This window comes from Crassostrea angulata, chromosome 4, assembly GCF_025612915.1.
Source record: "Crassostrea angulata isolate pt1a10 chromosome 4, ASM2561291v2, whole genome shotgun sequence".
Taxonomy (NCBI): Eukaryota; Metazoa; Mollusca; class Bivalvia; order Ostreida; family Ostreidae; genus Magallana; species Magallana angulata.
The window spans coordinates 17597012-17612938 of record NC_069114.1 but is presented as its reverse complement, the minus strand read 5'-3'; the positions used below and the strand labels follow the sequence as shown (position 1 = coordinate 17612938).

The 15927-nt window shown below is 34.5% G+C and overlaps 2 protein-coding genes across 5 annotated transcripts; one reads left to right on the top strand and one right to left on the bottom strand.

The window, feature by feature from the left end:
* Positions 1-175: 175 nt before the first annotated feature.
* On the top strand, positions 176-15162 carry LOC128181070 (grpE protein homolog 1, mitochondrial-like). Of its 2 annotated transcripts, XM_052849320.1 has the most exons (4): positions 176-330; positions 4218-4380; positions 5687-5767; positions 14367-15162. In XM_052849320.1, the coding sequence occupies exons 1-4, from the start codon at positions 239-241 to the stop codon at positions 14793-14795; spliced, it is 765 nt and encodes a 254-aa protein (XP_052705280.1). In that variant the 5' UTR covers positions 176-238; the 3' UTR covers positions 14796-15162. The 2 variants fall into 2 exon arrangements, with proteins under 2 accessions (XP_052705280.1, XP_052705281.1); XM_052849321.1 differs by lacking the exon at positions 5687-5767.
* Positions 5855-10707, bottom strand: LOC128181069 (uncharacterized). 3 transcript variants are annotated; one of them, XR_008243281.1, is made up of 3 exons: positions 9732-10703; positions 7301-7436; positions 5855-5991 (listed from the first exon to the last, which is right to left on the bottom strand). XR_008243281.1 is itself a non-coding variant. In XM_052849318.1 (3 exons), exons 1-2 carry the CDS (start codon positions 10535-10537, stop codon positions 9734-9736), a joined length of 528 nt encoding a protein of 175 aa, XP_052705278.1. In that variant the 5' UTR covers positions 10538-10707; the 3' UTR covers positions 6803-7436; positions 9732-9733. The 3 variants fall into 3 exon arrangements, 2 of the variants coding, with proteins under 2 accessions (XP_052705278.1, XP_052705277.1); XM_052849318.1 differs by lacking the exon at positions 5855-5991 and having other exon boundaries at positions 6803-7436; positions 9732-10144; positions 10421-10707; XM_052849317.1 differs by lacking the exon at positions 5855-5991 and having other exon boundaries at positions 6803-7436.
* Positions 15163-15927: the final 765 nt, after the last annotated feature.

Here is a 15927-nt window from a genome sequence, read left to right as displayed (position 1 = left end):
ATAACACAACTTACTTAGTAGGGGTAATCTCAAAACGGCAAAAATTATATATTTTTAAGAATTATTTTATTGATATAAACCAGTAAATATATCCAATCATGTATACTAGATCATGTGAAAAGACATTTGTGAAAGATTGATACTCGAATTCTTGTTATGAAATAATGATGAAGCAATAACATAAAATATTTCCGGATATATAATATCTGACCAGAATCATTACGAAATTATTCTTACAATGGCGACCGTTGGAGGCATGTGCGTGAGAACTGTCACATCGATTTCAAGATGTTTGCGACAAAGTATTCACCAAAGAGCAACATGGAATGGGTAAAATATTGAACAGTTTTTACATTTCTTAAAATATACTTGCTTTATCGTGATATTTCTAACCTATATTTGTTTTGATCCTTAAAGTTCTCAAGGTTACGAAACCCGTTGCATCTTTGATACTGAAATCTTTCAAATAATATGATTTCATAGTATTGTACTTTAATTTTTGTGTTTGTTATGTTGCAATAAACGTACGAATGTTTATGATATGTTTGTTTAGACCTCGGAATTAACATTCGTATGCTTGTGTAAACATTGCATAAGCCATGATTAAAATGTTATAAAATGTTACTGATTGAAAAAGTCATTGTTTTCAGTAAAGAAATAAGTGAACAAAAGTAGATGAAATGTTAATGGTCAACCCTAGGAGTGAGTTATTGTTAATTTAAATATGCAGATTAAGGTTCAAGTAAATTTTCATTAAGAGTAACTCAGGATAGGGTCAAAATCTTTTAACATCTGTAATGGGATGGGAGAAATGATGATGGACCAGACCAGGGTTTGAAACTGGGACCCCTGAATCTTTAGTCAGGTTCTTTACCCAGTAAACTCTCTGTAGTGTGCATATTCTAACCTGGCTGACCATCGCTTTCTAAACCCCTTAAATGATATTTGCCTTCGAAGATCAACATTACAAGGCTTCTTCCCCTGGCAGGAGTTAACCTGTAAGTTCCAGGGGTTGGCCCAGCACCAAATATACTCAGATGGTAGAAATATTAGGGCTGGGACGATACTTTACTTAGCCGATTCTGTACATATCATGATTCATGAGTTGCAATACGATACATATCACGATACATTGCAACTTAATGAAAACATGAGTAAGGGCTTAAAATTTATTATATCTGTCAATGTATTACCGCATGTCCAAAGTTATTTCAACATATTTAAAATGAGCGTTGCACAATTTACAAATTACTTTAATCTTATATTCACCACTTTTTCATAAACAAGTAATCCAAAAGTTTTCCACACTCCAGATTTAGCTTCATAACAGTTTTGACAACTTTACGAGGTTTTCCGCCATCTTAATTTGTACTTTCATATTAGGCGTGCAGACTAAAAATGGCCGATATATGAAGCTCGGATGTTTTGGAAAATAAAAAAAAGTTCGCTAAGTTATCGTTGTATTAATGGTAAATGTATTGATCCAAATATTGTCAAAATAAATACCATGATGCATCAGTGGATCGTCCCATCCCAAAGAAATAATGACCAGGATTTGAACCCAGGCCCCCTAAATCTTCAGACAGATTGGTGCTCTGTAGCTACCAACTTAGCTATCTGTTGTCGGTATTCAAACAATACGTCAACATAATTGATAATCAGCTTGTAATCAAAAGTGGAAAACATAAAAAGTTGTTTAAAGGGGCATGGTCACGATTTTGCTCAAATTTTATTTTTCTGTTCTTATTATTTACAGTGCTTTAGGAATGCATTTCTAATGATCAAATAAAATTCGAGTCATTCGTAGAGGTTTTTGCAAGATACAGGGCTTACAATTCTTTGTCATGTAAATAAGGCTCGTGTCTCGTTTTTGTTTACATAGGTTCAATATACCAGTAAAAACCTTTTTCAACTGATTTGTCTATCTTCTTATTATTTTAAGCATAAATAGACAGTTTCTAGCATTTAACACATTCATTTTAAGTCTGAAACTAGAATTTTCACTTCAACATTCAAAATGTAAACACAGACTTTGTTTACATTGAAAAGAATTGTAAGCTCTGTAACTCGCCCATAACTCAACGAATGACACGCAAATTTAGGTTGCCCATTAAAAATGCCTTAGTGAAGCATTGTTAAAATAAAAATCAAAAAAATAGTTTTTGACCAAAATCGTGACTATGCCCCTTTAAATTAATACAATTATGAAGTTGACATAGATATTTTTTTTTAAATGCACTTTTTCAATATCTTTATGCATTGCTTTTCACTCTGCATGGTACTATAGTTGCCAGTTGACCTAATTTTGTCAGATTGCATGCACCTGAGACATGCCAATTCAAATGCTGGCATGAAATGTTGTGTGCACAATGAGTAGCCATTTACAAGTAATAATCTCATATGATAATAAGTCCTACACATGATATTTTGTCCACACAAGATTTAATGTCATATATACAATGTATCATGCAAAATAAGTCACTGGCACAAGATATTATGTTGCATGAAAGAGCTGGAAGAAAATGTGTGTTTGAAATAATATACCACCATAATATAATGTCAGACATAAACTCACGAAAAAAATATAGTTTAAAAAGCTGTACAGTAGTTCAACTCTATTAGTTAATTGGTCCTAGCTTGGAGGAAAAAAGGATTCCAGAAAAGAAGATTGTAATGTGCAAGAAACGGTGGATTTGACTTGCAACTCACTTCATCATATCCATGTTTGAGACACCTTAATAGTTTCACTGTATACTCTTATTTCACAAGAACTATCTTTGTATATAGGGTCTAGGGATTTTTTGATTGGGTCTTAAAGAATTAATGTCCAGTATTTGAAAAATGAGATGTTCACCTTTTCAAATAAAATGTCATTATTTTCACATTATTGGTTTTTTTTTCTTTTTTCATTTTTTTCCCCCAAGTCTAAGGAACTTGAAGATAAGATTTTATTATACCCCCCACAAACAAAGTTTGGGGGGGGTATATAGGAATCACCTTGTCCGTCCGTCCGTCTGTCTGTCTGTCTGTCTGTCCGTCTGTGCAATCGTGTCCGGTCCATATCTTTCTTATGGAGAAACATTGGAAGTTCTTACTTCACACAAAGATTGCTTATGACCTAAGGGTGTGTCATGACCTTGACCCAAGGTCATTCGGGCAAGGTCAAGGTCATTGGCAGAAAAAGTGCATAATTCATGTCTGGTCCATATCTTTCTTATGGAGAAACATTGGAAGTTCTTACTTCACACAAAGATTGCTTATGACCTAAGGGTGTGTCATGACCTTGACCCAAGGTCATTCGGGCAAGGTCAAGGTCATTGGCAGAAAAAGTGCAAAATTCGTGTCCGGTCCATATCTTTCTTATGGAGAAACATTGGAATTTCTTACTTCACACAAAGATTGCTTATGACTTAAGGGTGTGTCATGACCTTGACCCAAGGTCATTCGGGCAAGGTCAAAGTCACTGGCAGAAAAAGTGCAAAATTCGTGTCCGGTCCATATCTTTCTTATGGAGAAACATTGGAATTTCTTACTTCACACAAAGATTGCTTATGACCTAAGGGTGTGTCATGACCTTGACCCAAGGTCAATTGAGAAACTCAAGGTCATTGTTTCAAAAAAGCTAAATTCTGTCTGTGTCATGTCTTGTATTAATGGAAATATTAGAAGCTAAAAATTAACAGTTTTCAAAAATAAAGCAGTTGTTATTTATAGAAAATGGACAGTGAAATAGATTCATCCAATATTTTCTATAATAGCAAAAATACACGCGTTATGATTTTTTTCTTAGCGGGGGGTATCAATTGTTAGCTTGCTCACAGTACCTCTAGTTTTGCTTACAAATAAATATTTTAGCATTCACATGAGGCCATCCTAATAAAAAAATGTTTGTTTGGAATTGCTGCCTGGATGTATCTAGACCAGGTGGGAGGGAAGGATTATTTTTCAAACTTGAAGTTGAACTAATTAAAAGGTAATAGTAAAAAATAAAATATCTCCTAAAAAAAAGTTCTTTATTTTTTGCTAATATAATTTCATCAGCGGGGGGTATTTCAATGAGGCAAGAGGCAATTCTAAACAAACAATGGTTACTGGTATTCTGGCCTTGTATAGAAGAGGAAAGTAATCTGTTGTTAGTATGTAGTTAAACTGACTGTATATATTTTCCAAGAATTAAACCATAGGTTACATGCTTTTTGTCTCTCTTTTTTTCACAGACTTCAGCATAGACAGCTCTGTACAACAAATTCTGACACAAAATCAAACAAAGAGGGAACAGAAAAACCAGACGCAGAAAACACTAATGACGATCCACAGAAAGTCATAGAGAATTTGAAGGCAGATGGTGAAAAACTGAAAACAGAGGCAAAAGATTTTAAGGTGAAATATTAAGTTAATCTGACTAGTACCAGTATATTGCAGGTGATTTATTTTATTAATTTTTAATTTTTTTTGGTCTGATGGATGAAAGGGTTTTTAATTGACTCCAACAGCTCTGTTATTCTCTGGAAATAGTGAAAGAGTTATCTCTCTTTCATTGTCAAAGAGTTTGTTACAGAAATGGCAACGGTCTGAGCCCCTTCCAGTAAGCTGGAAAAGTTCTTAGTAGGTCCAAGGTTTATGATCAAGAAAAGATTCAGCATTTCAAGTGTACATACTATGATAATTGAAATATGTTTGTCTTTAAAAGTTGGTATGGGTGTTCAGTTGTTCCGTAACAGTGATTTGACAGCTTAGTGGTAGTGCCTCCTGGGATGTTTTCAAGAATCCCCAAGAAGAACAAAAGTTTCATGGATTAATGTATTAAAATCTAATTTCCAGTTCAGAATAAAAATCCAAATTTGAGAGAAGGCCGATATATCACATTGGATTTAAAATCATAATACTGTTTACAGGGTTATTTTTGCCCTGTGTAATTTTTGCGCTGTGTAATTTTTGCCCCTCTTCACTTGCAAATAGTTTTGCCCCGTCTTGAATTCGCCCCTACACAGTTGTGTTTAAAGAAAGTTAATTGGTATTCGCCCGGTCTTAAATTCGCCCACTGGCAACGAGGGCGAAGAGGGTGAAAATAAAACAGGGACGAATATTTCCCTGTATACAGTATATTGCACAATGAATTTATTGCATTATTTTAACTTCATTTAGATTTGAACATTGTAAGGAAGATCCTTAATAAATTATCATATAACTAAGATAGTAACTATTACATGTACCATAGTGGGTTTTTCTCTTCAAATTATTTGTCTTATAGAAAAAATCAGGTATTCTTGATTATTTTACGATTTAAATAATATCACTTCTTTGGATTATAACTTTGAACTACATGTACCTGATAGGACCACCTACTGATTATACTGTTAGCTTTGACTTAGAACCATTTTAACAAGAGCTTGTACTTTGGGTAGTTGTGTCAAACAGCAATGTGATGTAGGCCTGTCTATTTCATTGCTGGCCACTCAGCCATGGCTCTTTGAAATCAACAAGATTAGTCTGGCTTTTGAGCTAAGACTACACAATTGGTGCATATTTCGCTTGAAACCGCATCATTTTAAACTTGTATTGACGCAAGAAATAGATAGCTACGTCCAACCGAAAGTCCAAGGTCTTGTTAAAATGGTTCTTGTTTGGTCTGCTGTTTCACCATTAGGAAGCCAGTATTCTCAAACTCGTTTCTCTGGCTTTGCAGGATGTCAGCTGGTGGTCCAAGTTATCTCTGTCAGGGAAAACGCTGTTTCAGCGCGGTAGCAACGATGACAATAATTGGAAGGTTGGATCAAGCTTTATGTTCTTAGTTCGTTACACTCAAACGAACATAAATCATTTACCATATAAAACAACACATTACTATAGGATAGGAGGCGAAGCGCTCAGATTTTATTCAACCACATTACATAAATTCTCTTTTTCTGTTTCTTATCAAATCCAATCACAGTCAATCAACTCGATCAATCAATCTCTCGTTTAACTCCATCCATATGTACAATCATCAAACTACAAAAGATAAATTATAACTTTAATACTGATAGCAAATCGATTATTACAAATAACATATCATAACAAGGGTTGGGTGGGTGGGAATATCTCTAATACGTGAACTAAGTTAAGAATCTGAGCCTTCGAATGGCTCATTTACCAAATACACACCCTTATATAACATCTCCACTCATGCGTACTTGTTACTATATAAATAGCCAATCATTGTAAAAACCAATCACCCGTACCAAAACAAACCCGCCTACTTTCCCCACATGTACAAATAATGTTCAGTACCCATGATAAATACATTTATGTTCTTAGTTCGTTACACTCAAACGAACATAAATCATTTACCATATAAAACAACACATTACTATAGGATGGGAGGCGAAGCGCTCAGATTTCGACAAAATAAAGTAGAGTTGAGTTTAAAAAAGGATATATTATTATATACCCCGATTACTTGAAACACTCAATTTTTCTGACAGTGTTTCCCTAACATAACCGTCTTTTGCTGTTTCACTTTTCCACCTGCCATGTTTTTTGAAAATTCTGTCATTAACCCCTGCAGCAGCTGCAGCTGTAGCGCCTCCTGACCTTAAACTGTGTAATCCGAACTTTTTCTTATCTAAACCAATATCCTCTAAGGCAGAAAGAATAATTTCTCTTGTTCTAGTATATGACAGAGGTTTGTTTGTATGTCTTAACTTAAAGGAAGCAGCTTTTTTCAAGTATGTTATTTGTCTAAAAATATATTCGTCTGAAGAACTCTCTATTCCAGCTAATTTCAAATATCTTCTCAAAAAATACACTGGACATGTCTGCAATACAAACACTAGATCCTTCATTATATTTGTCTGTTTTACTTTTCTGAATAAATATGGAGACATGTTGATCTTGGAATGAAATATCAGATCGTCTGATGTTAACAATTTCCGAAAATCTAAGAAAACCAGCATATCCTAAAAGACAAATTGTTATTATTCTTAAATCTGTAAGACAGCTGTTTTCATTGCCATATTTTTCTGCAAGAAGAAATAAATGGAAAGGTGAAATAGGTTCCTTTTTAGTGACTGGTTTCCTGCATTCTCTCAACACGCCTTCTTTGACCTGTGTAACTAAAGAAGAATGGCATGGGTTTGGATAACCTGCTAAATTATGAGCCCATGAAATAGCACTTACAGCTTCCTCTATTTTGGCTGACGAGCAAAAAACCTGGCAAATGTGAACTAAATACATAGACACCGTCATATCGGTTGAAGGTAAAAAGGACAAATTCGAACAATGAGAAGTACACCATTTACAAAAGTTATTAAATGCATACTTATATTTCCTTCTCGTATTCTCTGCCTTTCCTTTCACACAGTACTCCGGTAATAGAGCAGATAGTCTATCCAGCTCGGGATTGTTGTAAGCTTTGGCTTCTGCCCATCGTCCCTTGCGGAATATATCTGTAAAACGTATAATTAAAAGCATTTATAATTATGAATTCATATATGCATACAAAATATGTACAATGTAAATACATTTTGATTATTCGTGACGTCCCTCATGTTATTCACTCTAACGTCTGCAATATGCCTCTAGCATATCAGGACCAACCAAAACAACAAGATAAAGAATCTTGATTTGTATCTCTCTTGAAAACTTATCATACAATATATACATGCATAAAAACATCTGCAATGCACCCCCATGCACCAGGCCCATTAATAAGGTAAAACATCTGCAATGTGCCCTTGCACATCAGGACCTACTTTGCATCCTTGCATCTAATTTGATTGCCAGTACTTTAGAATAAAACTCACGAGAACCAAAAATAGAATTCTCATTATTTCCTTGCTTAAAAATTCGGTAAGCTTCCCGGAATTCTAAAACTTCTTTTACAGCGGGCATTGTTTCATTATGGTCGTCAAAAATTAAAGGCCAAAAATAAGAAGAGGGCCAATGTGGAACAATGATAGTACCCCTTGATTCGGTCGCAATCAAATGTAAAATGCATTTACCAACTAATGAAATGGGTGGCACTAGCCAATTGTTATCCCCTTCCCATGAGAGACTAAAACAGTCTACGCCCTCTGTACCAGGATTCCAAAATAACGAATTGAATCTTTCTAACTTTGCATTTTTGAAATTTGCAAATCGATCGATGTCATATGGACCCCAAATTTTGCTCATAAATTCAAAAAACTCATCCGTTACACCCCAGTCTTCGTAGTCAATTATTTTACTTAAATAATCTGCTCTAAGATTTTCATTTCTGGGTATCCATTGAGCGTCTATAGAAATACCTTTTGACAGACAAATTTGAAAAATGCCCAGTGCAATTTCTTGTAAATCACTTTTCATACTCCCACTTTCAATGATTTTTACACAGTTTTGATTATCAGTAAACCATTTCACTGTTTTTCCTTCAATAACTCTATGAAACGATAATAAACCAAGCTCTATAGCCTTTAGTTCTCTCCATGTAGAACTCTTTCCTTTTTCAAATTCACTCCATCCAATGTGAAAAACCTTTTGATCCAACTCTACAGTATATGCTGCCCCTGCAACATCACTTGCGTCTGAAAAAATCATGACATGCTTTCTTGAATAATTCTGAATGTTTTTACAGTTATACGATCTTGCGTTCTTTTTCCAAAAATAAATTTCAGGTAATATAGAATCTACAATAACATGATCTAACTTTCGATCCCAAGAAGTTCTACTCTCTATTGCCATGTGGCAAGCACGACTCATAAGTCTTACAACATTTCCCATAACCGGTAACATTGAAATAATTTTCCCTGTAAATTGTGCAACAATTCTCGCAGAAACATTAGGTAAAGCATTCAAAACTCTATCTAAACAGTTTTCCAAGTCCATGATTCTTCGTTCCGGTATTCGTAAACTAAAATCTAAAGATCTCCATAGCAATCCAAGCCATTCAATCTCTTGTACAGGGCTGAAAATAGATTTCTTCTCATTAATGAAAAAACCTGCAGAAATTAACGACTGTTTAATAATTCCTGTAGCTGAATTACATTGGGCCTCAGACATAGCCATAATAAGACCATCGTCCAAATATAGAACTACTTTTAAATTGTTTTTTCTCCAATATTTTACCAACGGCCTCAAACACTTTGTAAAAACAAATGGGGCTGAAGTAAGACCAAAAGGTAATACAGTGAAACAAAAATAATTTCCCTTCCATGAAAAACCTAAATACTGCTGAAAACAAGGGTCAATATCTATATGGTGATATCCCGACTGCAAGTCAAATTTTGTCCTAAAACAATATCTATTGAAATATTGTAATGCGATTTTCCAATCTTCGAATTTTACTTTTTCTTTCCGTATGAAATTATTCAAAAAACTGAGATCTAAAATTAGCCTTTTCTTTTCGTGATTTTCTGCTACACTCAGCGGATTAACCATATATGGTTTTTCATGTACCTGAATTACTCTACCTGATTCTACCAGATCTTGAACTGCATCTGAAACAAAATTGTCATTCAACATAGCTGATTTATTATTCTCAAAGTGTTTTGAAGGGGGGTGAATTTCAAAATCAAGGGAATATCCATTTTTGATCATAGAAAAAACCGAATCATAAACATCTATTTCTTTCCAAAAATGAAGATTATGAAATAAACTTTTCTTGACTCTACCTGTTATCAAATTACATTTTCTATCATAAGAAATCAAATTTTCTTTAATGCTTTTCGAAATAGTGAGAATACCGGACCAGCTGGAACTATAGTAATACTCATCATCATTGACCGGCTGAAGAGCTTGCCCCTGCAGACCCTGTGGCGGATTGTGTGTAGTTGAGGGGGCATCGACTTTTCCAGTGTCCCGTCTTGAAGCACCTGTGACACACGTCTGAAGGCTGGGGGGTTCTCCTTGAACCCCCAAAGGCACGAAAGGGCTGATTAAGTAGAGGGTAGCCACCAAAACTGCCAGAGGAAAGCTGCGCCTGAGACCCTGCTGCTGCTGGCACCGGACGGCTGTACGGTGTGGGCCGTCCCCTCCCCCGGAATTTCTGCCGCATAGCCCGTGACTCCGCGCTGCGAATCTTTTTGTCGTCGTCCGAGTCATCTGCGTAGTCATTCTGCTCGTATTCCCTAACAGTCTTCCATCCTGCTGGACTGCTGTCTGCAATCCTGATAAGCTTATTGCGCTTCTGCAATTTTTCTTTAATATCATTTATTACAGAAACAGCCGAACTGTCGTTAACAACAATGGAAAGATTGTCTAAGTCTTCAATAATTTCTTCGTTAAAAATGTATTGAATGCGATTTCCTTCCCCTTGAATTCGCGTGCTTTTGCTTTCTTTTATCTTCTTAGAGAGACTTTTTGCATTAGCTTTCTGTTCAGTCAAAAGTTTTTCAGATAATGATGCAAACTGAGAATCGATTACGCTTTTGAACAAACTTACTGCATCCGCCAAGTCACTTACGTTGCCGTTAGTACTTCGTGTCGACTGAACCTCGGGTGCCCTTGAAACCCGTTGAGAGCGGCCTTGATTTGATGTGTCGTAAAGAAGATTTAACTCTGCGTCCTCATGCTCGGACATAGTGGCATGGAAAAAACGTGAACTAAGTTAAGAATCTGAGCCTTCGAATGGCTCATTTACCAAATACACACCCTTATATAACATCTCCACTCATGCGTACTTGTTACTATATAAATAGCCAATCATTGTAAAAACCAATCACCCGTACCAAAACAAACCCGCCTATTTTCCCCACATGTACAAATAATGTTCAGTACCCATGATAAATACATGAATTTAGAGTTATCTTTCTTTGTTTTATAAAGAATTTCTGTGTTGCAAATAGAAGACTGCATTAAGAATAAATAACATACCTTAAATATCTGCACTGTATCAAAGGTTTAAATGTCATTCACCACATTTAGGTACTTTGTTCAGTATACACAGGGTTATTGACAAACTTGGACATAGATTTAGCAGGGTAATCTCAGAAAGTTGGAACTTATGATATCATTTTAATTAGATCTTTTGACAAATTTAAAAAATATGTCATCATACAGACACTTACTTTAGATCTGCTTCAATTATAATATTCTTAAAATAGTAACAGTATTAATTTTAACTGTCTGTATAACTATTGGAAGTTTTGGGGTTTGTTTTGGGTTTGTGTTATATAATTAATAATTTTCATATGCTTTACAAACTAGTGTTTCTTATTTTAGGTAAATTTCTTAGACCCATGTTTTATTTTTTAAAAAAACATGTTTCTTATAAAAATAATGTGATTTTTAAAATCGCAGAAGAAAGGAAATCTGAATTCTGCCTCAAAAATCATTTACAATTGTAGTGACTATATAGCAGAGAAAAGGATTAATTTAGAAAACTGTTTCAATTTTGTTGCTTTTGACTTTATATTTGTGTCCTGTCTTGGATGTAAATTGGTTCTATGGAGTTGCACGTATATACATGCCTAAATCTGAGTAGAGGTGGTACAAGAATCAGATTTAAATGCACGTAGCACAGACTATATATATCAGGTTAGACTTATGTTGGAAAAGGAATAGAAAGGAATTCAAATGAACTGCCATGTCAACAAATTGCCTTGTTAAATCTTATGCATTACTCAAAGAATTTCCAAATACAAAAAAAGGGCAGGTCAAATAAGTTTGAAAACACTCTAATTGATGAAAAAGCGATGAATGATTTTATTCTTTTGAGAACTGAATTAAAGCCTATTACTTCATTTTACCCTACTTATTGACTTTTTTGAAACGATTTTTATCTATTAAATTGGAAATCGATTCGGAGTGAATCAGCTTAAATTTGTTATTATGTGAACGTTATTGACTGCTTTTCTTTGACCATGCCGACAAGTTTATCAACATCTCTAGGTGGCAATAAATAATTCTTGCAATTTTTTAAAGTTGCAATATTATGCACTTAAAATTTATAATGTTTGAACTTTTTAGCAAAACGTACTTGCTGATCCTGTTAAAGTCATGCATAAAGTTACAACATGCAGTAAATTGGACAAATTGGGTCTTATCTTCAAATATGTACAAATCAAAAAATGAGAAATATTGCACCAAAATGCTCAGCATACTCGATGATACCCAGTACATTTAAATTTATTATTCTCTTGTCGGAGCCCTAAACACCTATTTTAGAGATCATGAAATCTGATACAGGCAGTAAATACGGCTGTTCAACAATCCATTTTGAGTAATAGTTTACATGTTGACTGTCTTATCAAAGAATTGTCTCAAATAAGCACCTCGTGGCACGTTGCAGTCTATGACTTGTCCCCTTATAAGTGATTGAGTGCCGTCTGCTTTGATTGATCGTCGTCTGTCATATTCCAGCAAAACCAGGTACATGCACTTTAGTTTTGGGATGTAGTCAAACGTTTGTAAGACCTCGGTATTAAAGAGTGCTAGACCCCAGTGTTACAGAGGTTTACAGCCCCCAGTAAAATCAACATCAGAAAGACCATGGTCTGCTGGAGCCTCTTGTTCTTTGGGGCCCCAGGAAATGGTACAATGCAACCTTCTTTTGTCTGTAGTCTGAGCTGCAAATGTACTGGAAATGAAATGAAAATGATGTGTCATGTCGAAAGTTTAATTGTGTCACTGTTGTGACATGCTTCATTGGAATTTATCTCACACAAACTCCAGAAAAACTGAAAATTCATTTTGTGCATAACAATAATTTGCTTTTAACGTGTAGCATTATCATTATCACAGGTCTTTGTCACTTAAAGATAGATTACAGTGGGCAGAAATATTAGACTTGTGGGTGCAGAATTTATTTTTCATCTTCTGGCTTTGAGAAATACACGAGCTAGTTATAAAAAAAAAATCAAGCATTCTGAGAATAAAATCTTTTCAAAGAAAGGATTTTTTTTTTATTGATTTTATTTCTAAGTCTGCAAATTCTTTGAAAGGTGCCGTTTAGCTTTTGTTTGTAAACTGACATTTCGTTTATTTGCTAAGTCTTATTACGGTAATCGCTTTATGCTTGACAAAGGTTGATTCACTTTACAATGCAAAATCAAAAGTCAGGGGAGAAAAACATCAAACCATTTTTATAATGTTATGCTTTTTCAATGTAATGTATTTTGTTTGTATTTTCTTTATCTCTCTTTTTTATAGGATTTATTTTCACTTTTCTTATTATTTTTGCTATTTAGTGACCTTTTAAAAGTGTTAATTAGGCAATAATCAAATATGAAAGTGATATTTGATACCGAATGTTAACATCAGCTTCTTTTTTTTTAATTAGAAAAAGTTCATTGTTTACAAATGAGAAACCTATATTGATGGTGTCCTTGCCTTGAAGAAAAACAATGGCTTTTATTAAAGTATTTTTGATCACACAGTCTTTTGCTTCCATAAAAGCTTAAAAATCAAAAAAAATATTCCAGCCTGTTTTTCAAGAAAGAACCTCCACGTTGTTTGAGTGTAAAATGTTCAGTACTGGATATGAAAGTGTAGATGGGTAGAAAGTCTTTGATCTAGCGGGTAATATAAAGTATGCTAACATATCCCATACACCTACAAAAATAGCAAGAAGGAAAGAAAATGGGCTAGATTAAAGAGAAAAAAAGAAAAAAGGAAGTCTAAACGCAGTGAATGTTGGGCCTACCTAAATTATATCTTAATTTGGTCTTGTCACGTCGTACTTGAAAAAGAATTTTTTTCGAGGGGGGGGGGTAGATGGTGGTTATATAAAACAGTCAGACCTTGCAAAGCATGCCATATGTACTTTACTCCTCAAAAAAAAGTCTGGCACGGAGGAAACGTATTGCACAAGACATAAACATGTCAATCCAGACACTGAACGTGGTTAAAGATGCTTTAGGAAGTAACTTAATGCTGTGATGTGAAATCATAATATTCAGCGTAAATCCTGAAATGATGTCGCTGTCAGATAAGTCGTGTTTTGTAAGAGGAGATGAAAGATGGATGTTGGTCCTATAAAGAGATGCGAACACAGAATATTGAATAGCTATACGCCGAATCAATGAACAGAATGTCATTCACTTGTGTTGTACCTTTCATAAGGTTCTCAAACATCGCTGATCAAATTGTTGATTTATATAAAATTAATGATAATTATTGGTAGTCATAGGTTGACGCAGGGTAAAATAGACTATTGTGATTGAAATTAACCTTGCTGATATACTGTGTTCAAAGAAACCACACACATATTTGAATGAAAAAAGTATATGTCATTAAATATAAAGTTAATTGTATGACTATGCATGAATGTATTGTTATGCAAAGTTTTAATTGATTAAAAATTTTGGTAGGAAAAAAAATCATTTGATATTCATTGGTGAAAATTTTTAGTAGAACAAATGTGTGTAGAATTAATCATTAGACATTCATTGATGAAAATTTTGTTATAGGACAAGTACATGCGAGCGTTGGCAGAGACGGAAAATGTCCGACAACGGATGACGAAGCAGGTCAGTGACGTACGACTTTTCGGGATCCAAGGTTTCTGTAAGGACCTGCTGGAAGTGGCGGATATCCTCCAACAGGCCACACAGAGCGTGCCCGAGAAAGAACTACAGGAAAACAAACACTTGCGGGACCTATACGATGGGCTTGTGATGACCGAGGCGCAGTTACAGAAGGTCTTCTTGAAACATGGACTTGAACAAATTATTCCCCAAAAAGGAGACAAGTTCGATCCTCATTTCCACGAGGCTTTGTTTCAAGTTCCAGCGGAAGATCCAAGCATGGCCTCCAATGTTGCCACTGTCGAAAAATTGGGATATAAACTCCACGAAAGAACCTTGCGGCCAGCACTAGTGGGTGTGTTCAAGTCATGATGAGCCATTGGACCAGATTCATTGTGACGTCATCTTCAGACTTGTGTTTTCATACATGAACATCCACACCATGTTGTCAATTCTCAATGTCCAAGTTGAAAAATGAAAGAGAATTCAACAAATTTCTCTTACACTACTGGAATATATATGAATGTGTCCATTAAACTAGTTTCAAGACTTCTAAGCTTTGAATAGATAATTGATTTGAGAATTGATTCTACAGATGTATGAATTAATTACAAAATTGATAAAAATGGTCTATTATATTAGTGTTTTGAAGGACAGATTTGATTTCCTCATGCTTTGAATAGTATTGTACATGTATTTGGGTGTAACAGCATGAAAATAAAATCTTTTCATTGATAAACAGAGGGAGTGGATTAATTTTCATTCATACTCAAAAGAAATCCAGTGGATGATTACACTATGCAGTAAGGCTAACAGTCATACTAAATATTGAAAAACTTTGCAATATCTATGTGTCCTCTACAGTCCTCAAGCTCTCAGATGACAATAACATCTGGTATACAACTACAGATGCTGACAACTTACAATTCATGCCTTTAAGTTTTTAAAAATGTACATAAGCAAACAAAGAAACACTGTTCTACATGTACTTGATTATACATAAGTTAACACTACTTGCACACACAAGAATAAACACTGCTTAAAAAAGCATTGCTTTACAAGAAGTAAACATTGTTTTACAAAACTACATAGAAGTAAACATTGCTTTACAAGAAGCAAACATTGCTTTACAAAACTACATAGAAGTAAACATTGCTTTACAAGAAGCAAACTTTGCTTTACAAAACTACAAAGAAGTAAACATTGCTTTACAAGAAGCAAACTTTGCTTTACAAAACTACAAAGAAACAAACATTGCTTTACAGAACTACAAAGAAACAAACATTGCTTTACAAAACTACTCAGAGGTAAACATTGCTTTACGAAACTACAAAGAAACAAACATTGCTTTACAAAGCAATGTAGAAGTAAACATTGCTGTACAAAACTAAATAGAAGTAAACATTGGTTTACAAAACTACACGGAAGTAACGTTGCTTTACAAAACTACACAAAAGTAAACATAGCTTTACAAAACTACATAGAAGTAAACATTGCTTTACAA

Excerpts from the sequence above, each read along its gene's own strand:
- LOC128181070 (XM_052849320.1), top strand. The coding sequence starts at position 239 with ATGGCGACCGTTGGAGGCATGTGCGTGAGAACTGTCACATCGATTTCA. Across the intron at positions 4,381-5,686 it reads CAGAGGCAAAAGATTTTAAG|GATGTCAGCTGGTGGTCCAA; the intron begins GTGAAATATTAA and ends CTGGCTTTGCAG. Across the intron at positions 5,768-14,366 it reads ACGATGACAATAATTGGAAG|GACAAGTACATGCGAGCGTT; the intron begins GTTGGATCAAGC and ends ATTTTGTTATAG.
- LOC128181069 (XM_052849317.1), bottom strand. The coding sequence starts at position 10,537 with ATGTCCGAGCATGAGGACGCAGAGTTAAATCTTCTTTACGACACATCA.